This window comes from Aspergillus tanneri, assembly GCF_003426965.1.
Source record: "Aspergillus tanneri strain NIH1004 chromosome Unknown AapTan_3_pilon_pilon_pilon, whole genome shotgun sequence".
In the NCBI taxonomy this organism is placed as follows: Eukaryota; Fungi; Ascomycota; class Eurotiomycetes; order Eurotiales; family Aspergillaceae; genus Aspergillus; species Aspergillus tanneri.
Genome location: NW_022984630.1, coordinates 3,442,732 through 3,470,035, shown reverse-complemented (window position 1 = coordinate 3,470,035; position 27,304 = coordinate 3,442,732). Strand labels below are relative to the sequence as shown.

The window sequence follows — 27,304 nt, the reverse complement described above, 5'->3', positions numbered from 1 at the left end:
TTGATGCTGCTCACATGCGGATTCGAACCGCAGACCTCATGATTACTAGTCATGCGCTCTACCAACTGAGCTATGCGAGCTGTGATTGGATAGTATGGTCTTTTTTTTTTATTCGTAAATCTAAGACGTGTGAACCAGCCATCTGCACATTGTAAAGGTCGGGCGTAGTATGTTGTGACGTCAATTGGTTTTGGATATCTATTGGGGATATGTTATTTGTTGTTTATTTTGGTGTATTTGGTTATACGATTCCGTCCTAGTTTGGTGCTGCTACAGTAGTATAAACATTGGGTTTGGTTCTGATCGGTTGCCTGAAGTATGAGGTATGAAAGTTGTCTGCTGCGTGGCTTTATATGTGTGGTGATGTTGATATTTGTGTCCAGGTGGCTTTGTACTGGTAGAGTGCGAGGTCTGCTGCAGTGGTCTGTCGATACGGTATTCTAGAACATTAGTTACTCCTATCCCCAGGTATTTATATATATACCCGTGTCCGACACTGGCATACTGTCTGCACAGATACCACCAATCTATTAATAGCACCCCACGAGACACTACCATATAGATACAATGGCAGTAGATGGAGAATATCCATGGTAGTGTCTCTCGGGAAACATGCCGACTTCATGGGGTGGGTAGCTCCCTAAGAGGACCAAGGTAAAAAAACTGCAGCTCTATCCAGCAATGTAAAATAAATACTATAAGCATGTCATCACTAGGTTGTCCCGATTTTAGCTACCGTCGAATCTTCAACTGTCCTGCAGCACCATTGCATGAACCAAGTACCCAAAGTAGACTAGAGAATTGGCTCACCTACCAGATTGTATATCGAACTATTTATGTCCATGGAATGCTACACTCCTCTCAGTAGGGATCATAAATAGATCTAAGGACAAATATAAAGGTTTGAAATGGCACTGAGTGCGATAATATGGAGGGAGCTAAATACAGTACCAGATGAATAGATGTACCATTCGCTACAGCCAAGTAAGACACGAGGAATTCGTACGGGAAATAAGTGAGGCAGATTTGCATCAGCCTTAATATAGTGGAAGATATCATTCCATCCCAAGCGTGGCTCCTATGGCTCAGTTGGTAGAGCGCATGACTAGTAATCATGAGGTCCGCGGTTCAAATCCGCGTGGGAGCAGTGAATTATCCATTTTCAATGGATTGGCTTTTTTAATTCCATGGATGATTTTGTAGTTTGTACCGTATGGTACATAATTTACTACAAATAGCATTGCTAATTGAGTTTACCTACTCTACTGCATGTATGTATGTATGTTTCTTGCATTCACTCAGGGTTGATCGTCATATGCCGGTGACACGTTCTTCAGGTAGCTAGGTTTTTATGGGCCATGTGCTTTATTTATTTATTTATTTATGTATGCTATGTTGGAGTCGATCCAACCGACTATCTAACATTCTTACCTTACATCCCATTGAATGCCAATAGGTCTTCCTGTCTCAATATTGTGTCATCATCTGGCAGTATCTGTGTAGTGGCTAGTGAAGCAAGCGAGTTGGATAAACGCGCGCCACCTCTTGACTCTGTATCGGCTGGCAGATGTGGGTGGGCCGTAAGTATGCAGTGAAGAGACAGTCCGTATACAACAACTGGCCTTCAAATGGTTGATCCCGGGTGATAGACACTGAAAGTATTGGAGCCCACAACCTATCCGCTGTCTCAGGGCCGCATCATAAACGGATGCCTCTTCTCGGTTCTTGGATGGCTCCATGAGGAAGCTGCCTAGAGAAGAATACTCTGCAGCAGACACACCCTATATAGGAGAGTTTCTGAGGGCAAGGGCCAAAGTGGTAGGAAGACAGGTAGAGGTTCAAGGCGCCAATTAATTTTGCTGAAAACCAGGGTGTACGAATATCAAGCCCGTGAATCTGGGCCAGGCTAATGATAGCTGGTTCAGTGAGAATAGCTGGAGGACATAAGAAAGATGCAATATATAATTGTTCACTTTTTTCACTCTTCTTTGTACCCATGCGTTGGTGTTTTCGATGATCGAAAACAGGAACTTGGCTTATTTAGTCAGCTTAGAATATTACATAGGAGATATGAGAAGTTGTTCCTCTCTACAAATTCAATGACGTAGGGATATAGGTGAGGGCAGGTATTATTATAGAGGAATTTAGACAGATCCAAGTATTCTAAAGGACAGACATGTCTTGAAGTTGGACGCTAACATAGATAAGGACGTACTAACTATATACTAGTGAGGAGAGACTGATATAAGAGTATTGGTTGCCCAAGGATCTGAACCATAGATCCATTCCCAGTAAACGTAGACAGCCAGAACCAGAAATATCACTTCACTAGCAGCCCGACAATTGAATCTACCACGAAGCATTGATACACGTGTGGCATATATTCATATTGCTGGCACTGACCAGGCCCAGCTAACCCCTGGGTGCACGTGACAGCCCCATAAGCGACACCTCAGCAACGACGCCCGCGCCGGTCTCCTGAGGTCGGCCGCTTCTCCAGTTATCTACAACCCATCTCACCTTCCTCCAATCCTCCTTTTTTCTCTCTAATTACTTTCTTTTCTTCTTCTGTCCTTAGTTTCCATTAGATCTCCTCTTCTTCTGTTCCCTTCGTTCCGGTGGAATTTTTTGCGTGGCGTTTCCTTGGGTGGATGAGGTCGTCCTGCGGCCCTCGTAAATATGGCTCCTCTACCTATTAAGTTCACGGAGCTTGTTAATGTATTTCCTTCCCAACGTCCAAACCGTCTGGCGGTTGACGAAGAAAGCTGACCTTGACTTTTTGTATTATAGTTAACAAATGTTGATATCGCGGTATGTTTTGTTGTGTTGCTAGCCTGCTTCACACTGGTGCCTTGTTGCGCGCCCGACTTCCACCCAGGATCATTTACTTACAATTTATTATCTATAGCCGGCATCAATTGGATTCAACTCATGTGTAAGTTCATTATTACCCCACTGCCTCCTCCAATTGCCACCTTCACTTGCTAATTATTCTCTTGCTGCTTGACAGACTCTAGAATCGGACCACTTCGTTTGCATCCGGCAAAAGCTCAACGAGGAAGAAAAGCCTCAAGTTATCATCATAAACCTCAAAAATAACAATGAAGTCATTAAACGGCCGATCAACGCGGACAGTGCTATCATGCACTGGGACCGAAACATCATTGCTCTGAAGGCCCAAGGGAGGACAATCCAGATCTTCGACCTGACAGCAAAGCAGAAGCTCAAGTCTGCAGTCATGAATGAAGATGTTGTCTACTGGAAGTGGTTCAGTGAAAAGAACCTAGGCTTGGTGACAGAGACTTCCGTCTATCACTGGGATGTTTTTGACCCCACCCAGTCCCAGCCGCTTAAGATCTTTGATCGGCTCCCTAACTTGAGTGTAAGTGTTAAATATACGTGGCTGCTATGCTTGAGCTGACATTATATTTGCTTAGGGATGCCAAATCATCAACTACCGCGTCAACGATGATGAAAAATGGATGGTGGTAGTTGGAATTAGCCAACAGCAGGGGCGTGTCGTGGGCTCAATGCAGCTCTACTCCAAAGAGCGTGGTATCTCACAATTCATCGAAGGACACGCAGCTGCATTTGCTTCCATCAGAGTTGAGGGCTCTCCTCTGGAGCATAAGCTCTTCTCTTTCGCTGTTCGTACGCAGACCGGTGCGAAGTTGCAGATTGCCGAAATCGACCACCAGGAGCCTAACCCTCGGTTCCAAAAGAAGGCCGTTGAAGTATATTTCCCCCAGGAGGCAGTCAATGATTTCCCCGTCGCGATGCAGGTGTCCAAGAAGTACGACATCGTGTACCTGGTCACTAAATATGGCTTTATTCACCTCTATGACCTCGAGACCGGTACCTGCATCTTTATGAACCGAATCTCCAGCGAGACGATCTTCACCACTGCTCCCGACTCCGAATCGGCTGGCCTGATTGGTGTGAACCGTAAGGGTCAAGTATTGTCCGTCAGCGTCGATGAGAACACTGTTATTCAATACTTGATGGAGAACCCTGCCATGTCGGGGCTTGCAGTTAAGCTCGCATCTAAGGCTGGACTCCCCGGTGCGGACCACCTTTACCAGCAACAGTTCGATAACCTCATCGCGCAAGGCAATTATTCCGAAGCTGCAAAGATCGCCGCCAACTCTCCCCGTGGATTCTTGCGGACGCCAGAGACAATCAACCGCTTCAAGAATGCCCCGCAGACCGGACAGCAAATGTCTGTCATTCTCCAGTACTTCGGTATGCTGCTGGATAAGGGATCTCTTAATCGACACGAAAGTATTGAGCTCGTCCGCCCCGTTTTGCAGCAGAACAGAAAGCACCTGCTGGAGAAGTGGATGCGCGAAAACAAGCTGGAGGGCTCCGAGGAGCTTGGAGATATTGTTCGACCTTACGACATGAACCTGGCTCTAAGCATCTATCTCCAAGCGAATGTTCCCCAAAAGGTCGTCGCTGGGTTTGCCGAAACTGGCCAATTTGACAAGATTCTTGCCTATTCCAAGCAAGCTGGATACCAGCCCGACTATACCCAGCTTTTGCAACACATTGTCCGCGTGAACCCGGAGAAGGGTGCTGAGTTTGCCTCCCAGCTTGCTAATGAAGAGAGTGGTGCACTCATCGACTTGGACCGTGTCGTGGATGTTTTCCTGTCCCAGAACATGATCCAACAGGCCACGTCGTTCCTGCTCGATGCCCTTAAGGATAACAAGCCTGAGCATGGGCACTTGCAAACCAGATTGCTTGAGATGAACTTGGTCAATGCCCCACAAGTTGCAGACGCCATCCTTGGTAATGAGATCTTCACTCACTATGACAGGCCCCGCATCTCCCAGCTTTGCGAGAACGCCGGTCTTATTCAGCGTGCACTGGAGAACACTGACGATATTGCCGCGATCAAGCGCAACATTGTCCGTACTGATAAGCTGAACTCTGAGTGGTTGATGAACTACTTCGGCCGTTTGTCCGTGGAGCAGACTCTGGATTGCATGGACACGATGCTGCAAGTGAACATCCGTCAGAATTTGCAAGCTGTTGTCCAGCTTTGCACCAAATTCTCTGATCTCCTGGGCCCTGGCCAGCTCATCACCCTTCTTGAGAAGTACCGTACTGCCGAAGGTCTTTACTACTATCTGGGAAGTATTGTGAATCTCAGCGAAGACCCTGAGGTTCACTTCAAGTACATCGAGGCTGCAACTGCTATGGGCCAGACGACCGAAGTAGAGCGTATCTGTCGTGAGAGCAACTACTACAACCCAGAGAAGGTCAAGAACTTCCTGAAGGAAGCCAAATTGACCGAACAGCTTCCATTAATAATTGTTTGCGATCGCTTTAACTTCATCCATGACCTGGTCCTTTACCTTTACCAGAATCAGCAGTTCAAGTCCATTGAAGTCTATGTGCAGCGCGTGAACCCCTCCCGTGCTCCGGCTGTCGTCGGAGGGCTACTAGACGTCGATTGTGATGAGAGCATCATTAAGAATCTTCTTTCGACTGTCGACCCATCTGTGATCCCCATTGATGAGCTCGTTAACGAGGTAGAGACCCGGAACAGACTGAAGCTGCTTCTGCCCTTCCTCGAGGCGACCCTTGCTACTGGTAACCAGCAGCAGGCCGTTTACAACGCCCTCGCAAAGATCTACATTGACAGCAACAACAACCCGGAGAAGTTCCTCAAGGAAAATGATCTGTATGACACCTTGACGGTCGGAAAATACTGCGAGAAGCGTGATCCAAACCTGGCGTACATTTCGTACCGTAAGGGCCAGAATGATCTGGAGCTCATTAACATCACCAACGAGAACGCCATGTACCGGGCGCAGGGTCGTTACCTTGTCGAACGGGCTGACCCTGAGATTTGGTCGTTTGTCTTGAGTGAGAACAACGTGCACCGTCGGTCTCTCGTCGATCAAGTCATTGCAACCGCCGTACCTGAATCGACGGAGCCTGATAAGGTGTCGGTTGCTGTCAAGGCTTTCCTCGAAGCCGATCTTCCTGGCGAGCTTATCGAACTACTGGAGAAGATCATTCTTGAACCGTCGCCTTTCAGCGACAATGGCAGTTTGCAGAATCTGCTGATGTTAACCGCAGCTAAGGCTGACAAGGGACGTTTGATGGATTACATTCACCAGCTCAATGAATTCAGCCCCGATGAGATTTCAGAGATGTGTATCTCGGTAGGCCTGTACGAGGAGGCATTCGAAATCTACAAGAAGGTCAACAACTATATCGCCGCTGTCAATGTTCTCGTTGAGAATATCGTCAGCATTGACCGGGCGCACGAGTTCGCCGAACGTGTCGAATTGCCGGAAGTGTGGAGCAAGGTTGCTAAGGCACAGCTGGATGGACTTCGTGTTTCCGATTCCATTGAATCCTATATTCGTGCTGGTGATCCCTCGAACTACAACGAGGTTATCGAAATCGCCACTCACGCCGGCAAGGATGATGATCTCGTCAAGTATCTGAAGATGGCCCGCAAGACCTTGCGTGAGCCCGCCATTGACACCGGCCTGGCGTTCTGCTATGCTCGCCTTGATCAACTTTCGGAACTGGAGGACTTCTTGCGGTCCACTAACGTTGCCGACGTTGAAGCGTCTGGTGACAAGGCTTACGAAGAGGGTTACCATCAGGCCGCCAAGATCTTCTACACTAGTATCTCAAATTGGGCTAAATTGGCGACCACCTTGGTGCATTTGGAAGATTATCAGGCCGCGGTGGAGTGTGCACGGAAGGCCAATAGTGTGAAGGTCTGGAAGCAGGTCAACGAGGCGTGTGTTGCCAAGAAAGAATTCCGCCTCGCTCAAATTTGTGGTCTTAACCTCATTGTCCACGCGGAAGAGCTGCAAGACCTTGTGCGCCAGTACGAACGCAACGGCTATTTCGATGAACTCATTGGGGTTCTCGAGGCCGGTCTGGGCCTGGAGCGTGCTCATATGGGCATGTTTACGGAATTGGGCATTGCTCTTTCCAAGTATCATCCTGACCGGGTGATGGAGCACCTCAAGCTCTTCTGGTCGCGCATCAACATCCCTAAGATGATCCGTGCCTGTGAGGAAGCCAGCCTTTGGCCTGAGCTGGTGTTCTTGTACTGTCACTATGATGAATGGGACAATGCCGCTCTGGCGATGATGGAACGTGCCGCTGATGCCTGGGAGCATCACTCGTTCAAGGATATCGTCGTCAAGGTTGCCAACCTGGAGATTTACTACCGTGCACTCAACTTTTACCTGCAGGAGCAGCCCCTACTACTCACGGATCTTTTGCAGGTGTTGACACCTCGTATTGACGTCAACCGTGTTGTGCGCATTTTCCAGGCCTCCGACAATATTCCTCTGATCAAGCCATTCATGTTGAACGTCCAAACTCAAAACAAGAGGGCGGTGAACGATGCCATCAACGATCTGCTGATTGAAGAGGAGGATTACAAGACGTTGCGTGATTCTGTGGACAACTACGACAACTTTGACGCCGTGGATCTCGCGCAACGTTTGGAGAAGCATGACCTTATTTTCTTCCGACAGATTGCTGCCAACATTTACCGCAACAACAAGCGCTGGGAGAAATCGATTGCTCTTTCCAAGCAAGACAAGCTCTACAAGGATGCTATTGAGACCGCAGCGATCTCGGCTAAGTCCGATGTGGTTGAAGAACTCCTTCGCTACGTATGTCCCCCCCTCTCTCCAATCACATATCTTTGATGGTAGGCCAATTATTTTGCTGACTCGGATTAGTTTGTGGATATTGGTAGCCGCGAGTGCTACGTTGGCATGCTATATGCTTGCTATGATCTCATTCGTCCGGATGTGATCTTGGAGATGTCGTGGCGCAACGGTCTCCATGACTTCACCATGCCCTTCATGATCAACTTCCTCTGCGAGCAGACGCGGGCGATCGAGACGCTCAAGAAGGACAACGAGGAACGAAAGAAGCGGGAGGTGTCGCAGAAGACGGAGGAGGACAATACGCCGATCTTGGGTGGCTCGCGGCTGATGCTGACCCAGGGCCCAGCGGCACCTGCGCCAAGTCCCATGGCATACCAGCAGACCAACGGGATCACGCCGCAGGCCACCGGATTCCGCCCCTTCTAGATGCACGTCCGTAATGTCTCTCTTCTCATTTGCGATGGATTTAGTGTATGTATAGCATAAACGATGGATGATCTGCCGCCGTGCTTGGGTGGGACAAGGCAGCTCGCTGATGGGGGCTTACTGTTTCTACTACGGTGGTTATTCCGGAGACTTTTTTGATGGTTCATTCCATTGAAGGAGAGCTCTCTGTCTTGTTCTCTTTTATTTTTATTTTCTTTTATGTGTCTCATTTTAAAATTCTTCTTCCCTTTATCTCCGCCCTTTCTCGTTTCTATCTATTTCACTCTCGCTGTATTTTGATAGGCTTTGAAAATTTGTTGATGCCGTGAATCCAGTAGTCTCACGACGTTGCATTTAGTTAATGGCATTCTTTGTGATCGATTTCGATGTCGGTTCTGGACCGCTGTAAGACCTGCATAACCTCGGTGGAAAGGATGAAACGTCCGCGGGAAGTGTAATCTTTGCCCTAAAGATAAGATGGTGGCTAGATCACGAGATGAATGGGTGTGTAGACACGGGCAGACGGAGCTTACGTGGGAAGGGGATCAATATCACCGAAGTAGATACAGAGTAATTAGATAGAAGGATAAAAAAAAAAAAAGGCCCGATGCAGTCAGTGACAAGGGTGGGTCATATCAACCAAAAGGAGGAGGGACTAGACTCCGGTGTGATCTTTGGGCAAAAGATATGTTCGCCAAGACGCAGACGGAAGGCGCAGAAGTTTCGTCCCGTCTTGTCGGAATTTCCTGAGCAAACGCTGACGTGAAGGACGAGAACAAGGGTCAGGGTTCAACGTTTTGGGGGGGGTTGACCGAGGTTCAGAATAACATCTGGCCCTAACTAACGGAAAGCGTTCTCCGGGGGTGGACTGAAAGGCGTCGATCCATTTGAGGCCAAGGCTCTTTTTTGTCACACGTTCCTCTGAATTTTTTTTTTTTGTTCGAGGGTCCTTTTTAGTATTGTTATTATTTTTTTGCCCTTATCTGGTCTCTAAGGCACTAGAGAAAATGTAAACATCCTCGGTGTCGATCATTTTTATCCAATGATTCAACCAAGTTCAATCATGCCCCAGGCTCATCGTTATCGGATTTATCTCTCGCCTAGCTTCGGTGCAGAGACCACATCGTTGGCCCGAGCGTTCGTTTAAACTCGGTGACGCAGTACCTCAACCAGGTGCATGGCTAGCAGGAGCAGGAAATTAACCCGAGCACCCGAGGTAGCTAGGGAATTCTCTACCTGAACCACCCGATAGATTGCTGTGTCGGTTATATGTACGATACTGATCATGGAATCTCTGGTCGTGGACTATGGGGGAAGGGGGATTGATTGGCTGGTTGACTGGAATGATGACTAGTCGTAGTTCGTGCAGAGTATCTGGCGGACTATACAGTGGTAGGATAAGCCGATCTGTACAGTTGGTTAGAATCTATCAATTGGTGCAGATCTCGTAGGGAATGGGGTGTGTTTATAGTGATAGTAGCAAAAGAGAAAAAAGAGAATGACCAACCAGATAATTTCTCGGACCAACGGAGAATGGGGTAATACCCAAGGTTAACTCTTTCAAAGCTGAAGGAGCGGGTGGGACATGCCTGGGAAATCATCCCCCTTGGAGCTGCCCGGTGTGCCGGTGAGAATCTCTCATCATTTATTCCCATCAAGGACAGAAAGGCGAACAGCTTGGTCCGGGTCATGTGCCCGTCGTGATCTGACCTGAGGCATTCCATTCCTTCAGTCCCTCTGCCCCTCTTCTTCTTATCAACTCGATTTTGACCTATTTCTCTCTCTCTTCCTCACCTTCATCATCCCCTTGGGTCGTTTCTTCTTCAATTTCATCTTCATCCTTATCATTATCATCTCTCCGTACATTTCCTAGTCCAGCGATCAACCAATCCAATCCCCACTGGTTGATCTTCACTTCCCCCCGCGTTCTTCCTCCCATTCCCGTTCCGAAACCGGGCCTTTTTCTTTGCCCCGGTATTCTACCCGGCGGGATTCTCCTAAGGTGACTCACGGTTTCCGTCTAATGCCATTGGTTTTCCCCGGCTAACTTTATATATATCCGTTCTCGACATATAGCCCCCTTTAAACCTCTTCCGGAACATCCTGTGCCCCTCCTCCCTCTTTCCTCTTCTTACCCCTCCTCCTCCTCTCTTTCCTCCTCTCCTTCCCTTCCCACTCACACAATGGCTGCGCCCCATCGTCAGCCCGAGGAGGCTGTCGATGATACCGAGTTCATCGATGACCACCGCGAACACCTCCGCGACACGGTTCACCATCGTCTACGCGCCAATTCCGCCATCATGCAGTTCCAAAAGGTCCTCGTGGCTAATCGAGGTGAAATTCCCATTCGTATTTTCCGAACAGCCCACGAACTGTCCCTGCAGACCGTTGCGGTCTTCTCCTACGAGGACCGCCTCTCCATGCATCGCCAAAAGGCCGATGAGGCCTACATGATTGGCAGGCGTGGCCAGTATACTCCCGTCGGTGCCTACTTGGCAGGCGATGAGATCATCAAGATTGCCCTCGAGCATGGCGTGCATCTGATCCACCCCGGTTACGGCTTCTTGTCGGAGAACGCCGATTTTGCCCGCAAGGTTGAGGAGGCCGGTATGGTCTTCGTAGGTCCCACTCCGAGCACCATTGATAGCCTGGGTGACAAGGTCTCTGCCCGTCGGCTGGCCATCGGCTGCAATGTCCCCGTTGTCCCCGGTACCGAGGGACCGGTTGAGCGCTACGAGGAGGTGAAGGCCTTCACCGATACGTATGGGTTCCCCATCATTATCAAGGCGGCCTTTGGCGGTGGTGGCCGTGGTATGCGTGTGGTCCGCGACCAAATGGAGCTGCGCGACTCCTTCGAGCGGGCCACCTCCGAGGCCCGCTCCGCCTTCGGCAATGGCACCGTCTTCGTCGAGCGTTTCCTCGACAAGCCTAAGCACATCGAGGTTCAGCTTCTCGGTGATAATCATGGCAATGTCGTCCATCTCTTCGAGCGTGATTGTTCCGTTCAGCGCCGGCACCAGAAGGTTGTCGAGGTCGCCCCCGCCAAGGATCTCCCCATCGACGTGCGGGACCGCATCCTGGCTGATGCCGTGACCCTGGCCAAATCCGTCAATTACCGCAATGCCGGTACCGCCGAGTTTCTGGTGGATCAGCAGAACCGTCACTACTTCATCGAGATCAACCCCCGTATTCAGGTCGAACACACTATCACAGAAGAAATTACTGGTATCGACATTGTCGCTGCCCAGATTCAGATCGCTGCTGGCGCCACATTAGAGCAGCTGGGCCTGACTCAGGATCGCATCTCCATTCGTGGCTTTGCTATCCAGTGCCGTATCACCACCGAGGATCCCTCTAAGGGGTTCTCTCCTGACACGGGAAAGATTGAAGTCTATCGCTCCGCCGGTGGTAACGGTGTTCGATTGGACGGTGGTAACGGATTTGCAGGCTCCATCATCTCTCCCCATTATGATTCCATGTTGGTCAAGTGTACTTGCCGTGGCTCAACCTACGAGATTGCCAGACGTAAGGTGGTGCGTGCCCTGGTTGAATTCCGCATCCGTGGCGTCAAGACCAATATCCCATTCTTGACCTCGCTGCTGAGCCACCCCACCTTCGTGGATGGAAACTGTTGGACTACCTTCATTGATGATACCCCCGAGCTTTTCTCCCTTGTCGGCAGCCAGAACCGTGCCCAGAAACTTCTTGCATATCTGGGAGATGTGGCCGTCAACGGGAGCAGCATCAAAGGTCAGATCGGTGAACCTAAGCTCAAGGGCAACATTATCAAACCCAAGCTCCTCGATGTGCAGGGCCAACCTATCGATATGTCAGCCCCCTGCACTAAGGGTTGGAAGCAGATCCTGGATCAGGAGGGCCCGGCAGCGTTTGCTCGCGCCGTGCGTGCTAATAAGGGCTGTTTGATCATGGACACCACTTGGCGTGATGCCCACCAGTCATTGTTGGCAACCCGCGTGCGTACCATTGATCTGCTGAACATTGCCCACGAAACCAGCCATGCCTTGGCCAATGCCTACAGTCTGGAATGCTGGGGTGGTGCCACCTTCGATGTTGCCATGCGATTCCTTTACGAGGACCCCTGGGATCGCCTGCGCAAGATGCGCAAGGCAGTGCCCAACATCCCCTTCCAGATGCTACTTCGCGGTGCCAACGGTGTGGCATACTCCTCGCTCCCGGATAATGCCATTTACCACTTCTGTAAACAGGCCAAGAAGTGTGGTGTCGACATCTTCCGTGTCTTTGACGCTCTGAACGACGTAAACCAGCTCGAGGTTGGTATTAAGGCGGTCCATGCTGCCGAGGGTGTCGTTGAGGCCACCGTTTGCTACAGCGGTGACATGCTCAACCCCAAAAAGAAGTACAACCTTGAATACTACATGGCGCTGGTTGACAAGATCGTCTCCTTCAAGCCCCACGTGCTCGGGATTAAGGATATGGCTGGTGTCCTGAAGCCGCAGGCCGCCCGCCTGCTGGTGGGCTCGATTCGCCAACGTTACCCCGACCTTCCAATCCACGTTCATACTCACGACTCTGCTGGAACCGGTGTGGCGTCGATGATTGCTTGTGCCCAGGCTGGCGCCGATGCCGTAGATGCAGCAACGGATAGCTTGTCCGGTATGACTTCACAACCTAGCATTGGTGCCATCCTTGCCTCCCTCGAGGGCACCGAGCACGACCCTGGCCTCAACTCGACTCACCTGCGGGCTCTCGATACCTACTGGGCGCAGCTGCGGTTGCTGTACTCCCCATTCGAGGCCGGCCTGACTGGCCCCGACCCCGAGGTCTACGAGCACGAGATTCCTGGTGGTCAGTTGACCAACCTCATCTTCCAAGCTAGCCAGCTTGGGCTGGGCCAGCAGTGGGCTGAGACCAAGAAGACTTACGAGGCCGCCAACGACCTGCTTGGTGATATTGTCAAGGTCACGCCGACCTCGAAGGTAGTTGGTGACCTGGCGCAGTTCATGGTCTCTAACAAGCTGTCCCCTGCGGATGTGGTGGAGCGCGCAGGCGAGCTGGACTTCCCTGCCTCCGTGCTCGAGTTCCTCGAGGGTCTCATGGGTCAGCCTTTCGGCGGGTTCCCCGAGCCTTTGCGCTCGCGGGCCCTGCGGAACCGCCGAAAGCTCGAAAAGCGCCCCGGTCTCTACCTGGATCCCTTGGATCTGGTTGGAATCAAGAACCAGATCCGCGAGAAATTCGGCGGCGCCACCGAGTACGATGTCGCCAGTTATGCCATGTACCCCAAGGTTTTCGAGGACTACAAGAAGTTCGTCCAGAAATACGGCGATTTGTCTGTGTTGCCCACGAAGTACTTCTTGGCCAAGCCCGAGATTGGCGAGGAGTTCCACGTTGAGCTGGAGAAGGGCAAGGTGCTGATTCTCAAGTTGCTAGCTATTGGGCCCTTGTCTGAGCAGACTGGCCAACGTGAGGTCTTCTATGAGGTCAACGGCGAGGTCCGTCAGGTCAGCGTTGACGATAACAAGGCCTCCGTTGACAACGCGGCCCGCCCCAAGGCCGAGCTGGGAGACAGCAGCCAGGTGGGTGCTCCCATGAGTGGTGTGGTGGTTGAGATCCGTGTCCACGACGGTTTGGAGGTCAAGAAGGGTGACCCACTTGCTGTTCTGAGCGCCATGAAGATGGTATGTTGAACCTGCCCCTAAGGGGCTTGCCTTTCCCCTCATCTCTCGGTTGTTTCTTGCCCACACCCTGCTAACTGGCCACTTTAGGAAATGGTGATCTCGGCTCCCCACAGCGGTCTGGTTTCTGGCTTATTGGTCAAGGAAGGTGACTCCGTGGATGGCCAGGATCTCATCTGCAAGATCGTTAAGGCGTAAGCGGACATCCCGAGATCTCATGCATATAGAACAACAACAGAAAGACACGTGCCGAGTGCTACGTGCAATTAAAAACCTTGAACGAATTGATGTTAGACTAGAGCGTTGTTTGTTGGTTAAATGTTTTGTATTTGGGCTGGGTTTAGGATTTTTTTTTGGTACCGGCGAAGACACGCAAGGAACGGTCTCGCAGCCATAGTGCAATCAATTGAGTTGCTCCTTCACTTCAGATTGGTTCTTTAGAAATCTAGTTGTCTATTGCGAGCCTAGGGAGTTGATTGTACCTGTGAACACCCTTCTCATGATGAACACGCCGTATATATGGGCCGGATTTTCTAGGCACATAGATCGCTTTTCTTTACCATTTTAGTGCTCAACTTTCTACAGTAGCTCCCTGTCACCTATGTTTCCTTTTATTTTAATATCGTATTTTACGTTCAGACCGTAGAACCAGTTTCTATTCTTGAAGTTATTGTCAACCTTGTCCTCTTGCATTCGTTGCCGGAAATACAGGTATGCCTGTGCATGTGTTAGAGACTGAACGAGTCCGTGTTATCTGTGATGCATGTAGAGTCGTACCCCAGAGCAAATGCAAAGCACAGTACTTTTATAATCAGAGCAATATTGGAAGCGTTGGAAACCTGTCGAGGATTTTGCGCTCTCTCATTATGCTCCCTGGGTTTCACACCACTATTTCCCGAGTAGTTATATCGAGGACGCAGGAAGGTCGTTGGGCTGCTCCTAGCACGGTGTACTCAGTCCACAAGTGTGATTAAACTGAGCTGTCCAACAGGCTGTACGCTTCAAAGATCGCCCAAAGCTCCACTGCGTACGCCAACTGATAATCAGTAACATGAAGTAAGGTTCTGGAAAGTTTAGAGAAATCTTTCAATTATTGTTGAGATGGTCATATCCACGCGGAAAGAGAAGTAGAACCGTTGAAAATTGCTGGGTGGGATAGTTTATTGAGCTGTATCTGTTCCAAACCGCTGGGTCTCTCTCCTTGTGTGGTGTTTAGATTTATATTGTCATGTGCTTGTCCTTGTCGCTATCCTCATCACTTTCAAGACCCTCTAGCCACTTATCTTTGTAGAGCTTCTCCGGAGGGAAACTCCCGCCATTGACTACGAACCAGCGAAATATATCTAACGATGCTTTTCGCGATGCTTCCTGGTCGAGGGGTTTACGGGGAAACTGACATGGTCCTTGACCTTGGGTCACTGACAGTAGAAGGACACAGAGAAACAGACTGGTGTGTGTGTGTGTGTGTCCAATGGCATAATTTCCAGGACTTTGTTTGATGTCTATTGTCAGAAGTAGTAGTCACAGAAAGGAACTGAGAGGAATAAAAAAGACAGATGACAGTTCTAGGAGAGGAAGCAAGTCCGTATATGTACATTATATCCACCCCGAGGTCTTGTTATATACCGGAGAGATCTACAGTTTTGCCTCTTCCACAATTTCATCCGACTCTCCCACCTCTCGCAGTGCCTTCCAGACCCGCATGGCTTCCTCCCAGAATCCATCCTGCCAAATTTGAACCGACCCGTCTGGCTTGAGTGTCCTTATTTCCCAATGGTTCCGAGTGCCCCAGTCAATGTCCGGTTCACCATGCACGAATTTGATCCATGGGTCAATCAAACCGCGCTTAATAATGAGCTTTTCTCGAGGCTCAATAGTCTCTCCATTCCCCCAGAACCAAATGTACTGGTCCGTGGCGTGGGTGACGCCCCAGTCAGGTGGGATGGATTTATCCGCGCACTTAAGACGATATTCGATGCGGTACCGGTAGAGGAGATGGGCGGCGCCACCCAGAGCTAGCGAGTGGACGAGTCCTCGTTGTGTATTGTGGACTTGCATGTCAGCGTACACACGACCGAAGGCGTCGTTGTGCCAGTCTTGGCAGTCGGAGGGAAGCTTTCCCTCCGGGTAATAGAGCTTCATCAAAGTGTCCACGATCGGACGGGGGTAGTCCGCCAGGAGACGTTTGTGCAGGGACAAGAGGCCCTTGTGAGGAGGGAACCAGGTGGCATATAGAAACCTCTCGTCCTGACATTCACCCAGCATGATGCGGATGCTGCGTGCGGCAACCCGACGGCCGAAGTTGCCATTGTCGAATGACTTGAAGAGGGAGTTTGGGATGAAGACAGAGTCCGAGGTGGGACGGAATTGATTGAGGTCCACGCCTACTGCCGCGGAGATAAGGTCTTGACTGGTGACAGAACGGAGTCGAAACAGCTTCTCCGCCCAAGGAAGAGCCACGGGGATGTTCAGCGCAGAAAGAATCTGGTTGAATTGGACCTGGGCAGCGGCTGGGCTTTTGGGCTGAGTCGCAGGCCCATTCGACCAGATGCAGGCTTGTTTGACAATGGCCTTGTCGTCTGGGAGATGGACATCATAGGCTAGCTGATAGAAGACAGAGTATGCACCTAGTGTTACGTGGTTAGGGCTACGCACTCGTATGGGTATTGGGGGAGTAAAAAAGGACTCTTAAGGCGCCTTACCCGCAGAATACCCGGAAATGGTGATCTGTGATGGGTTGCCTCCAAAAAGGGAGACGTTGTCCTTGGTCCATTCCAGGGCGAGACGCTGATCCCAGAAGCCTTGGTTCCCAACCGGCTCACCGACAGATGCGGCATCGTTCTGGAGCTCCGATGAGTAGAGAAAGCCGAAGACGCCTAGACGATAGGCAGGCATAACAATGATCGCGTCTAAGCCCGCCTCACCTAATAGGTTAGTGGCGGAGAAGGTGTTTGGGGTTCCGAACTGGAGGAAACCGCCATCTAATATATGGTTAGTCCAACCTGGCCTGATACTACTCGAGGACATGTAAGGAAAGACATACGAATGAAAATGAGCACCGGCCACCCTAGTTGACCACCAGCGCGTTAGCTAGGGTTCGAGATGGGGAATGAAGTGATGTACAACATACCGTCCTTGGGGGGCTCGCCGGCTGGCACCCAAACATTGCACTGGAAGCAATCTTCCGACCAGATGCTTTCAACAGAGAGATTCAAGAAGCTGGGCTGCGGGCAAACTCCCGAGGTCCCCGTACAGGGACACGGTTTGTCTTTGGTGCCATAGGTAAAATTCGACGGGAGCTTCTGAGCCTTTCGCCACCGCCTGGAGGGAGGGAGAGCATAGCGGAGGCCGCCGAAATAATGACAAAGGGCAGTATCGGTTGATTGATCGAAGAGGGTGATACCTTGAATAAAGCCCCGATGGGAGAGGGACTTCACGCATGGATGTCGGTGCATGTCCAGGTTTTGCAAATGATTGATCAGAGAATCCGAGGAGAAATGCAGACTAAGTTAAACAGTGGTGGATGAGAAGTACGACGACCGTCGTCTCAAGACAGATAGATTCAGACATAGTGCTTATATATAAGTATCCAAGTTTATCTCCGCTCCAAACAAAGCAGGCCCTAGGCTGTTGAGCTCTGCCTGGCCACGATAGCCGAGCTTATAGTCATCTGGGTGGGGATGGACATGGAATTGGACGAATCTCACGAGCAGACAGGGCAAACAGGTCGGCAAAGGAGCGGAATTGGAGTCGTCGCGGCGAGGAAGACACCAAAAAAGTAGTCCACTGTTGCGGGGTGTCACGTTCTCCATCGGCGCCAAATCTGGGCGCCGGTGTCTGCCTGAGGTATAAGTACCAAAGAGTGAGACGAGAGCTACGTACTATTCAATTACTTGCCACTCGTATGTCTTAATATAAATCTCAATATCAGGAGACTACACAGTAGGGACTGAAGAAAGAGAATGATCATGTGCCGATCAATCACGCCAGGCATAGGTATCGGTGCAGGGTGGCTCTAATACACAAGTAAAGATCGTGCTCTCATAGGTAACTATTGTCTGGTAGACGCTCATCGGGGTATTTACACAGATGTGACTAACCACAATAAATAATACAAATGCTTTTTCACGTAATTTCCCATATATAAGTGCAACATAGCATTCAATGATTATTAAACATTAAATGCAGCGATTAAAAACATTTTGAAATTCGGAGGCCTTTAGATCGAGATGCACGCCTTTTACCTCTATCACAGCCAAGATATAGGGCTTCATCTTGCTTAACTCATGTCATTGACAGGGGAGAAGCTCGGACTGCGGTTGAAGCCCTCGGAGCTACGATTAAAGTCGATCGGAAGCAGGCTCTGTTGTATGTTAGAGGAGAGGGTGGTACCGGCAAGAGCCAGATCATCAAGGGTATCATTGCTGGCATGGATATGCTCCAACGCAAACGTAAAGTTACTGTCATGGGGCCAACCGGCGCTGCTGCGGACAACGTTGGCGGGAATACTTATCATACTTCCCTGGGCATATCCATCAACCGTTCTAGAAGATCCGTAATGCCCCTTCGGGTGCGAACGCTCTGGTCCTCTAAGACAATTATAATAGTAGAGCTAGTAATTCTTTTAGCATGGCACATCTAGAACGATCAATCTAGACAGGGCTTTCAGGTTCCCTTAGAATATGCGCAGGAGCTGCAGAAGAATATTGATTATGTTAGTTTAAGATAGTGTGTTGAATCTCCCGTGGACTTCGCAGTAAAATTTCAACGACTCCTTTATTTACTGGAGCCTCCGTTATATAAAGAGTGGTCGGAAGATTTGTGAATTTGAATTCTTCATGCCTAGCATGATTCATTGTCCATATTATAATAATGTGGGCTATTTTAGCTGTGTTGCTTTCTGCTGATCAAAGAATATGGGCCTTTAACTTGCTAGAGTATACCAGCATATAGTAATCGCTATGATAATAGAAGGATTGTTCACTCGAAAAATTAATATAATATAATCTACTATCCCCAAGATCAGATACATAAGTTGCCCCAGTACATAAATCATGGAGTGATAATCTGTACAGTATTGTTTCTGGTTATCTTGTTATATACTATTTTAACGAGGGCAATGCATACAACAGTAAACATACTATTCGGCACGTTTATCAAAGCATATCTGGTTCTCTGCTATTAAACTAGAGCGAAGGAAATGGTGAATTTATCAATTCAATAAACACGAATTAGCTGGGTGAAATTGCTATATCAAGCCATAGATGGAGGCACATCCTGTATGGAGAAGTACTACGATACTAAGAAAAACTAGATTATTAATGCAATAAAGTTGTACACAAACCCAGTCAAAAGCAATAAAATGAGAATGGAGCTACCCTTGCATTTGCAGAAGGAAATGGGAAAAACCCAGAACACTGGGGCAAAAACCCATAACAGAGTCTCCCGAATACAACGGACACATATTCAACGTCTCTCTATAACTTCGCCATTGTGATACTTGTGTAACCCCTGGAGTCTAGTTTATATTATTAGCATAGACAGTATATTTCTTTTAGTAGGTTTCTTACATACCAATAGTAACACCAATCATCTATGCCTACTCCTGTATACTTACAATACCCGCAGAGCTTGATAAACCTAATGTCATCAGGATGTCTATGATCGCACTTGAAGAAGGAGTTCGCTATATTAGATTTATCATCTCCATCATAGCCCTCGTCGTAAAGGCGGTATTTAATTATATTATGGTATTGATTTCCTTAATAAGGTCAGGAGTGTTAGCTAGAGCAAGTATTCTGAGGGATATAAAATTTGTGCTGGGTTGTCTAATACCAACGGTTTCCAGGGTATGTCCACAATACAGAAGACCATCTGTGCATTTTCTGGAGAAAGCAGTTGGTGCCAGAGCGGCAGCTATTAAAACAAGGTGCATTAACTGCATAGTGAAGGACACTGTCACTGAGGGTAAGGATTAAAAATGTTTGTACCGGCTTTGTTTAAGGCCGAAGAAGAAAATGAGCGGTCGAATAATAGGGGACAGTGATATTTATCATCTCTCTGGGGTAAGCACTTATTCACCTTACCAACTCCTAACTAATCTGCATGCTATGTGCCCGCATCATATTTACATCAGGATCCTCAGGGTGTAACTGTGACAACATATACTTGACCCTGTACCAAAACCCATTTCCCGAATAGGTTAGTGGCATTATGTGACAAAACTTGTGTACTTCGTCGCACAAACACCTGAGTCAACACCTAAGTCCCTCTCGCTCCTCCTTTTTATTCTCTCTGTGCTTAAAACCTTTGTTAAATAGCCTTCTAGATACGATAAATGCCAATCTAATTAAGGTCATGACAGTAATGTACTACAAGTGGATGCTAATAGGTTCTAGATTATACCAAGATAATCAGCACTTTGTAAAGGTTCTCAGCATTCTCAATTTTCTGTTTGTGAATTTTATGTAATTAGCATTTGATGAATCATTGACAACATACTAATTTTGCTAGTTGGCCTAGTTCGGCAACTGCGGACTTTTATTACCTTGGGCTGCTTAAGACTGCTTAAGAAAGTTAATGCGGCTTTCATCTCCCTCCCCTCAACCAGGTACATGCGATGTGTATATGTTATTGTCAGTCAGCTGAATACATGTATGAGCTAGTATCGCCGATCATATAAGAATATGGATCTGCATTGAGGAGGATAAGGTTTCTAAGGTCTCTAAGGTCTCTAACTAGCTGAATCTATCTTGGAAAATTGAATAAAAAGGTGAAAAAAACGAAGGAATAAAGTCGGACCGAGCGGATACTGAATAAAGGGTAATATATTAGCCCACTTTGGTCGACAGTCATGATACAAAGATCCTTGGAATTCCGTGTATTTAAAACAGCAAGTTAGTTCTAGATTACATTAAGATTGTCCGTAGCCGAATGCCGAACCTGTGGACCATTGAGACGGGGTAGGCTTTATGCATGAATTGAGGAGGGAACAGATCTATAAGAATTAAACACTATTTTTTGAGTTTACAATGTACAGGGAAGGTTAACTATAAACACCCTGTTATTAAGGAAGTTTGGGTTACTACGGAAGTATACGGCTCTATAACAAGTCTATGACTTTGATATGACATCTTCACATGCTGAGATATAGTAGCAAACGTGTCACATTATATACCTCTTCTGGGTTCTAGGCCAACATACCTAGATAAAGTTACCTGGACTGACGCATGCATCGAAGTTCTTGTTACGGGTTACGCTAATATATGTTAATACTGTAAACTGGACTAACAAAAGGGTTCAATTTCTTCTTACCCATCATACCTGTCCAGAGGCAGATAGATACATTCCATAGACAAATATAGTTTATAGATAGATAAAAGCCTGAGACTATTAACTGGAGACCCGTCATATCCATAGACAGCATAGGAAGTTGGTCAGATGCATAAATATGGTTTCTATGTCCGCAGCCATTATATGCCATTCAGATAATGCCGCGCTTTGTGTACAGAGTACAGTATATCACTAACTACCCTCAGTATTTTCGCAACTTTAAATCATTATCTTTACTTGCGAGTCCCACCTTTGCATTCGCATAAAAGATATAGGAAAACCTAACATAGTAGGGGAAAACCCATGTCAATGCAACTTAGAAAATCAAAATCCAACCAGACCAGGGCGCAAAGATCCCCTTCGCGGGACTCTTTCTGTTCACTCGGAACATGCCGTTCATGATCCTGACCAACATGTGTACTCGACTCGGCCTAATTAATGGTGCACTAGGCACGGCTGTAGGCATCGTAATAGATCCAACTGGTAAGTCTGCTTTATATCAGCTGTGTACATAGGCCTAATGCTCTCCAATCAAGCACAATTTTCCCGCATCAATGACCTTTTTTATCATGTGCAACTGGCCCCATCTTGTTTTCTATATAGACAGGTGAGATCTGCTAGGCTAGAATTTGACGCCTGGAACCGTCAATTGTCCCAATTTTCCCTTTGGAACGATCTGTCATCATTAAAGGTCTCTTGGTAGCGAAAACAAGTGCCAATGTGTCCGGCGTTTTGTCTCACCGACTACAAGGACCGGGGCTCAACCGTCAGAACGGTCACCCTCGACCTCAAAGATGACCCCAGAAGGCGTGGCCAGGATAGACACAGGAAATACTGTTCTATGCACGCCCAACTATCCAGGCTGAAATCTTCCAAAGGACTCCATCTTTCGCATAGGCTGGACATGAAGGATCTCCAATTTTTACGCCTGATCTGGAATTGACCAAGGAAATGCAAAGATTTCACGAACTAGAAAAAGAAACGGTTGATGAATGGACTTCCGAGATGACTTTACATAACCACTACATTGATGTATCAGACTCATCTGTATACCGGATTTGTGACTTTACTTTTCCTACTAGGTCCCGTTTTCTTTTGGTGATATACATAAACGTTTTAGTGTAATTTTCAATTTTGACGCTCAAGCGTGGTAGAACACGTAGCAGAACAAATCCAACCTTATATTAAAGTTTAATTTACTCTCCTTGATCAGCAACGAACGTCATCATATATAAGAGCTTGTGGATGCAGGAAGCGGAGGGAGGAAGAACCCGCAAAACAAGCTGCTGTACAGCTTCGGAATGATATCAAATAGGCTAATAGAGGTAAGAAAAATGTTATAGAGCTAATTGTAGTAATAAAAAAGGAAGATGCTCATGAGAAAGTAAGGAAGTGGAAGAGGTACCTATTACAATAAACAGTCGAGGAAGACAAATAGGGCTTCCACAGCAATTCTATGACTCTAAAAACTAGTTAAATAGCTTCACTATATCTTGCATTTGACTCTACAAGAAATCCAATCATTTAATGTTTTCGTTGTGGCTGTATAGCTTCATTTCTACTAGAGTAGTTGACCCGAAAATCAAGCGTCAGGTGATCGGGTACGGTATGGATCATTCTGTCCCCCGCATAGTTATGGAATGGGCAATCCACCCTGACGTCAGCTGGTCTCCCTGCCATGTTTTTCAGTGGCTCCAATCCGGCTGGAATGAGCTGGAATGAATAATTGTCTGGTCGAGCGTTCATGATTCAGCACTGCATCCATGGTCAAGGCTCGATCCCTCGTGAACTCTGTCCCATTATTGGATCATCCTGACTCTCGACCTTTTGCCATCGAGATCCGGGATGAATGACTGGGAAGCTAGTACCAGGATGATGCAGCAGTAGCAGCAATCCCTTTATTATCCCAAGGCTGACCGCCCGACCCCTCTTTGTGGACAATCGTCTGCTATATATGTACCACTCGACTAGTTATTTGACTCCTTGGTCAGAAGTTTGACAGATAGAAATTATTACTAGCCCTTGAAACCAGTAAGTGACTGTCCCGCGTATTCCTCTGGCATCTGGACAATTTCCACTTTCGGCGTTTTATCTGCTGGATGACGTCTGTATTTTTATGATCGACCACTTTAACCACCATCAAGAGGGGTGCTTTAGGTTCTGTGTTTGATGCATTACTTGCCTCTCAGCTGTCTCACCCCTGCAGCAGGCGCTCACTGATTAATTCAAAAGACGTACACCCCATTACTTCAATCCAACATGAGCAACCAGGATCCGCAGTCTCCTCGTCACTGGCACGGTTCCATTGGTGATCGACATGAGCATCACAACGTCTGGGTAGTAGGTGGTCCTCCACAGACCTACGTCGGCCACCGACCTTCTATGAGCGAGACTGCCAATGCTATGGCTGACAGGCGTGTATGTCTGGATAGTCCTCTGCATAGCAGATAGTACCTAGTGTCGACTGCATGCTGACTATTGGGAATCAATCCCATCCAGGACTCTGCGTCTTCCGCGAGGCCTGCGACTAATAACACAGGCAACAGTCCACCCGTGGCTCCGGACAGGAGACGCTCCAGCGGTCATGGACCGTCGACCCTCTTCGAGAGTTTGACCAGCCAGAAGCGAAATTCAACTGATGCTGCCCGCCGAGCGAGCTTCCATGACCAGTCTCAACAAGGAGGTTTCTTCTCCAAATGGTGGGAAGGGTATACACGCGGCAAGTAGCCTAGCCTGAATGCTCCGATGTCGAAAAGTTCAATAAGAGTATGGAGAGTAAATGTCACCGGTTGCATCTACAAATATAACTGTCATTTCTCTGTTGTATTGCTGCATTGGTATATTTGGTTTCGTGAATGATGTGGTAGCTTATTCTGCTGGCTGGAACAGGATGGGAGGAATTCAGGGAGATTGATTCTTGTGTGGAATACATCCATATTATCTCAGAACGGACGATCGCATTGTCTTCTGACGCACTTTCTTTCTCCTGCTGGATCTGTGATGCTGTGTTGGCTTTCTGTAATGCAAAGTATTTGCAACTGACCTGGAGGTGCAAGTCAACGCGTCAGGTAAATCTGCTTAAGAGGTACGATGCTCTTACTTTGAGCATGGCTTTCATGGGAAGGTACAAGATACCCCACCGTCAGGGGTGTGCCAGCCGCATAGCTGAATAGGTCGTCTACGACTAATACAACTACAGAGGCCATATGTGGGCCTACCTGCTGGACAAGGGACTATGTGTTCGGCAGGATCGTCGGCCGAAAAAGAACCAGACAGGGAACTGGACGCCGAATGGTGCCATCTCAGTCAGGGTGGGCAATTCTTACCCTCAAAGCAAGTGCTGGTCTCGAGCAACGTTGCTAGGATTACAGGGAGAAGAATGACCCGCGGATCTGAGCTAAGGACGAGTCCCAAAGGCCAGGAAGTAATCCATGCAGCACCATCTAGGCGATTATGCACGGGAAGCATCATGTAATACTTTTCATCAATGGTTATGCGGAAATCATCACCCTTTGTGAAGCCTTCATTGTGAAAAGTGGATGCGTTTGAATATTGGTAATTTGATATCTAACACGGTTATTCCTCATGTCGTGATAGAAAAGAGCATTTTCAAGCAGACCGCCCCCATCTGCCTTTTTTTTTATTGATTCATCATAAACACAAGCCCAAGGCTTTCCCCCTTCTGAAGACCCCAATCGGATAAAACCATTTACCGCACGATACCGTCGAAGCGGTTCTTGAACCACTTGATGGTCTCGGTTTGGGTGATGCGGTGGTTGGTGCCAATGCGGGCCTTGCAGCGGCGGCGCTTAGCAACACGCTCGCCAGGGCGAGTCCTACAAATTTTAGGTCAGATTTTCTCCGAGTTGTTTCCATAATTGGGGGGAACACTCACATGCAGCAAAAGAAGTCCATGCCGTAGATACCGATGCCGGGGTCGTACTTGATACCCAGATCAATGTGCTCGCTGATGCCGAAGCCGAAGTTACCGGTCTCGGAGAAGTTGCGCTTCTTCAACTCGTACTCCTTAACCTTGAGGCCACGCTCGAGAATCTCCTCAGCCTTGGGGCCACGGACGGTAACGTGAACGGCGATCTTTTCGTTACGACGAATACCGAACGTACGGACGGTGTAGCGGGCCTTGCCTATAGATCACAATAAAATATCCCCCGTCAGTCACACCGTCCCTTCTCAAGCATTTCGATATTTTTAATCGGATTCGATTCTATTGAAGTTGGGCGTCCTTACTGTAGACTGGAGTCTGACCGCTCAGCTGCTCAAGAACCTTAGCAGCACGAGTAAGTCTGTCACCAGACTCTCCGACACTGATGTTCAGCACGAGCTTCTGGATGCGCAGCTCGCGCATGGGGTTTGCGCTCTTGTCCTTTCCTTCCGACTGCATGGCGATTAAAACGTTAGAGTCAAAATTCTAGCAGGTGATTGATTTGAAGGTTGTTGCGGGAACGGTGGTGGTGAGATGGGGCAGTGACATACCATGGCGACGGCTTTGGCGTGAACTGGTCGACTCGTTGGATGCAAGATTCGAAAGATCGAAAAGTGTGCAAAAGGGAGTGTGTGGGTTGGGAAAGGAAGCGAGAACCCTTAGCGTCTTGGCGCTGTCGACTGGCGCTAAACGCAGAGCCGCGTCTGGATCACGTTTGCCGCAGCTTCAGTGAGCGACTTAACACTCCGAGCTCCAGCCTGCCTGAACCTCAGTTTCCCCACAGGCGTATCGTGCAGATCTAGTAGAAGGCCTCTCTTCTACATTGTCTCACGTCTATTCTTTGGTTTTAAAATTTGGGAGTCGCATTCGTGCGCACCTTTGTAGCCACCATGGCGGCCAACAAACAGGGCAAGATGGTAAGTCTGTCCAACTTCAACTGCCTCAGTCCATTCTGTCGTCTGCTATCTAGGTCGGGTGTGCTAACTGGGCTTTTCTTTTAGCAAAACCTTGTAAGTAAATGAAGAGCCTTGTTGTGTGGTGGCGACTAGAAGCTTAACGTCTTTCAGATCAACTATCGGATGAGAGTGACCCTGAACGATGGCCGACAGATGACGGGACAGATGCTCGCATTCGACAAGGTAAAATCAACTTTAATCACCTGCATGGGCTTCGTTTGCTTCCTTTTCCTTTTTGTGTCGCATCACTGACATGTATGCCCCTTTAGCATATGAACCTTGTCCTCGCCGATACAGAAGAGTTCCGTCGCGTTAAGCGGAAATCCAAGCCTGCCGCTGGGCTCTCGAATGCTCCCTTAGTGGAATCGGAAGAAAAGAGAACCCTTGGCCTTACGATTGTGCGTGGGACTCATGTCGTCTCTTGTTCGGTTGATGGACCACCCCCCGCCGATCCTTCCGCACGACTTGGAGCGAGCGCCCCTGGCGCCGCTGCCACTCTCTCTGCTGGCCCTGGAATTAGCAAACCCGCTGGACGTGGTCTTCCAGTTGGCCTTGGTGGCCCGGCTGCCGGTGTTGGAGGACCTCCTCCTCCACCAGGTGGTTTCCCCGGTTTCCCTCCAGGTGGTTTCCCAGGCGCTCCGCCTCCAGGATTTGCTGGCCGTGGAGGACCCCCAGGAGGACCTCGTAAGTGCCTTGATAGCCCCTCTTTCAGTATTCCTATGAAGATGCTAATCCGTGTGATTTAAAGCGGGCTTTGCTCCGCCTCCAGGATTTGCACCCCAGGGTGGTCCACGTAAGTCTCTATCTTGTCTTTGCTACAGTAATCCCACTAATATATCTTAATCTAGCGGGCTCATTCCAACCTCCACCAGGATTCCAGCCCCCCGGTCAGGGTCGGGGATTCCCTCCGCCGGGATTTGGAGGAAGGTGATTTGATTGTCTGGCGGACTAGGTATGATTGATTCTTGTATTTCCGGCCATGGGCGAAGTATGGCAGCGTACATGGGTCGGATCAAGAAATAAAATACAAAAAACCCCTATCATATACACACGCCTGTTCACGGAATAGGCCCAGCACCCCTATTTGAATCAGGCAAAGGCGTTGAGGCGTGTGCGGATGCTGGGAAATGCCGAGAAAAGAAAAGGTCGAGTCGAGAAGGCATTCGAGGACCGGCGGGAGTAATGCTAGTTTATGCTGCATGCACTTATTCTACTAGTGGAATCATAATACTCGTATGGATTTTCCTGGGAGATTTTTATCCCTCTCTCTTCGCTCTGTAAAAGTACCTGGGACATGTGCACGTGACATCCCCGGCTGACTCCGCAGTCGGT

The 27,304-nt window shown here is 48.6% G+C and overlaps 6 protein-coding genes and 2 non-coding genes across 8 annotated transcripts; 5 read left to right on the top strand and 3 right to left on the bottom strand.

Annotated features, from left to right (window-relative positions):
* Positions 1-7: 7 nt before the first annotated feature.
* Positions 8-80, bottom strand: ATNIH1004_004966. Its single transcript has one exon. It is a non-coding gene; the product is annotated as a tRNA-Thr (tRNA).
* A 994-nt stretch (positions 81-1,074) lies between these two features.
* On the top strand, positions 1,075-1,147 carry ATNIH1004_004965. Its single transcript has one exon. It is a non-coding gene; the product is annotated as a tRNA-Thr (tRNA).
* Positions 1,148-2,679: 1,532 nt separating this feature from the next.
* ATNIH1004_004964 (clathrin heavy chain) lies at positions 2,680-8,087 on the top strand (the record flags this gene model as incomplete). Its single annotated transcript, XM_033569627.1, has 6 exons — positions 2,680-2,718; positions 2,791-2,811; positions 2,909-2,935; positions 3,011-3,382; positions 3,438-7,661; positions 7,731-8,087. The coding sequence occupies 6 exons, from the start codon at positions 2,680-2,682 to the stop codon at positions 8,085-8,087; spliced, it is 5,040 nt and encodes a 1,679-aa protein (XP_033428433.1).
* Positions 8,088-10,270: 2,183 nt separating this feature from the next.
* PYC1 (pyruvate carboxylase) lies at positions 10,271-13,939 on the top strand (the record flags this gene model as incomplete). The annotated part of the gene is made up of 2 exons (XM_033569626.1): positions 10,271-13,744; positions 13,832-13,939. The coding sequence occupies 2 exons, from the start codon at positions 10,271-10,273 to the stop codon at positions 13,937-13,939; spliced, it is 3,582 nt and encodes a 1,193-aa protein (XP_033428432.1).
* Positions 13,940-15,376: 1,437 nt separating this feature from the next.
* ATNIH1004_004962 (putative carboxylesterase) lies at positions 15,377-17,196 on the bottom strand (the record flags this gene model as incomplete). The annotated part of the gene is made up of 4 exons (XM_033569625.1): positions 15,377-16,368; positions 16,444-16,722; positions 16,785-16,808; positions 16,872-17,196. 4 exons carry the CDS (start codon positions 17,194-17,196, stop codon positions 15,377-15,379), a joined length of 1,620 nt encoding a protein of 539 aa, XP_033428431.1.
* A 6,136-nt stretch (positions 17,197-23,332) lies between these two features.
* ATNIH1004_004961 (uncharacterized protein) lies at positions 23,333-23,800 on the top strand (the record flags this gene model as incomplete). The annotated part of the gene is made up of 2 exons (XM_033569624.1): positions 23,333-23,491; positions 23,573-23,800. 2 exons carry the CDS (start codon positions 23,333-23,335, stop codon positions 23,798-23,800), a joined length of 387 nt encoding a protein of 128 aa, XP_033428430.1.
* Positions 23,801-24,782: 982 nt separating this feature from the next.
* On the bottom strand, positions 24,783-25,570 carry RPL11 (60S ribosomal protein uL5; the record flags this gene model as incomplete). The annotated part of the gene is made up of 4 exons (XM_033569623.1): positions 24,783-24,909; positions 24,969-25,218; positions 25,322-25,469; positions 25,568-25,570. 4 exons carry the CDS (start codon positions 25,568-25,570, stop codon positions 24,783-24,785), a joined length of 528 nt encoding a protein of 175 aa, XP_033428429.1.
* Positions 25,571-25,906: 336 nt separating this feature from the next.
* On the top strand, positions 25,907-26,903 carry ATNIH1004_004959 (small nuclear ribonucleoprotein-associated protein; the record flags this gene model as incomplete). The annotated part of the gene is made up of 6 exons (XM_033569622.1): positions 25,907-25,933; positions 26,018-26,026; positions 26,084-26,155; positions 26,242-26,656; positions 26,721-26,765; positions 26,821-26,903. The coding sequence occupies 6 exons, from the start codon at positions 25,907-25,909 to the stop codon at positions 26,901-26,903; spliced, it is 651 nt and encodes a 216-aa protein (XP_033428428.1).
* Positions 26,904-27,304: the final 401 nt, after the last annotated feature.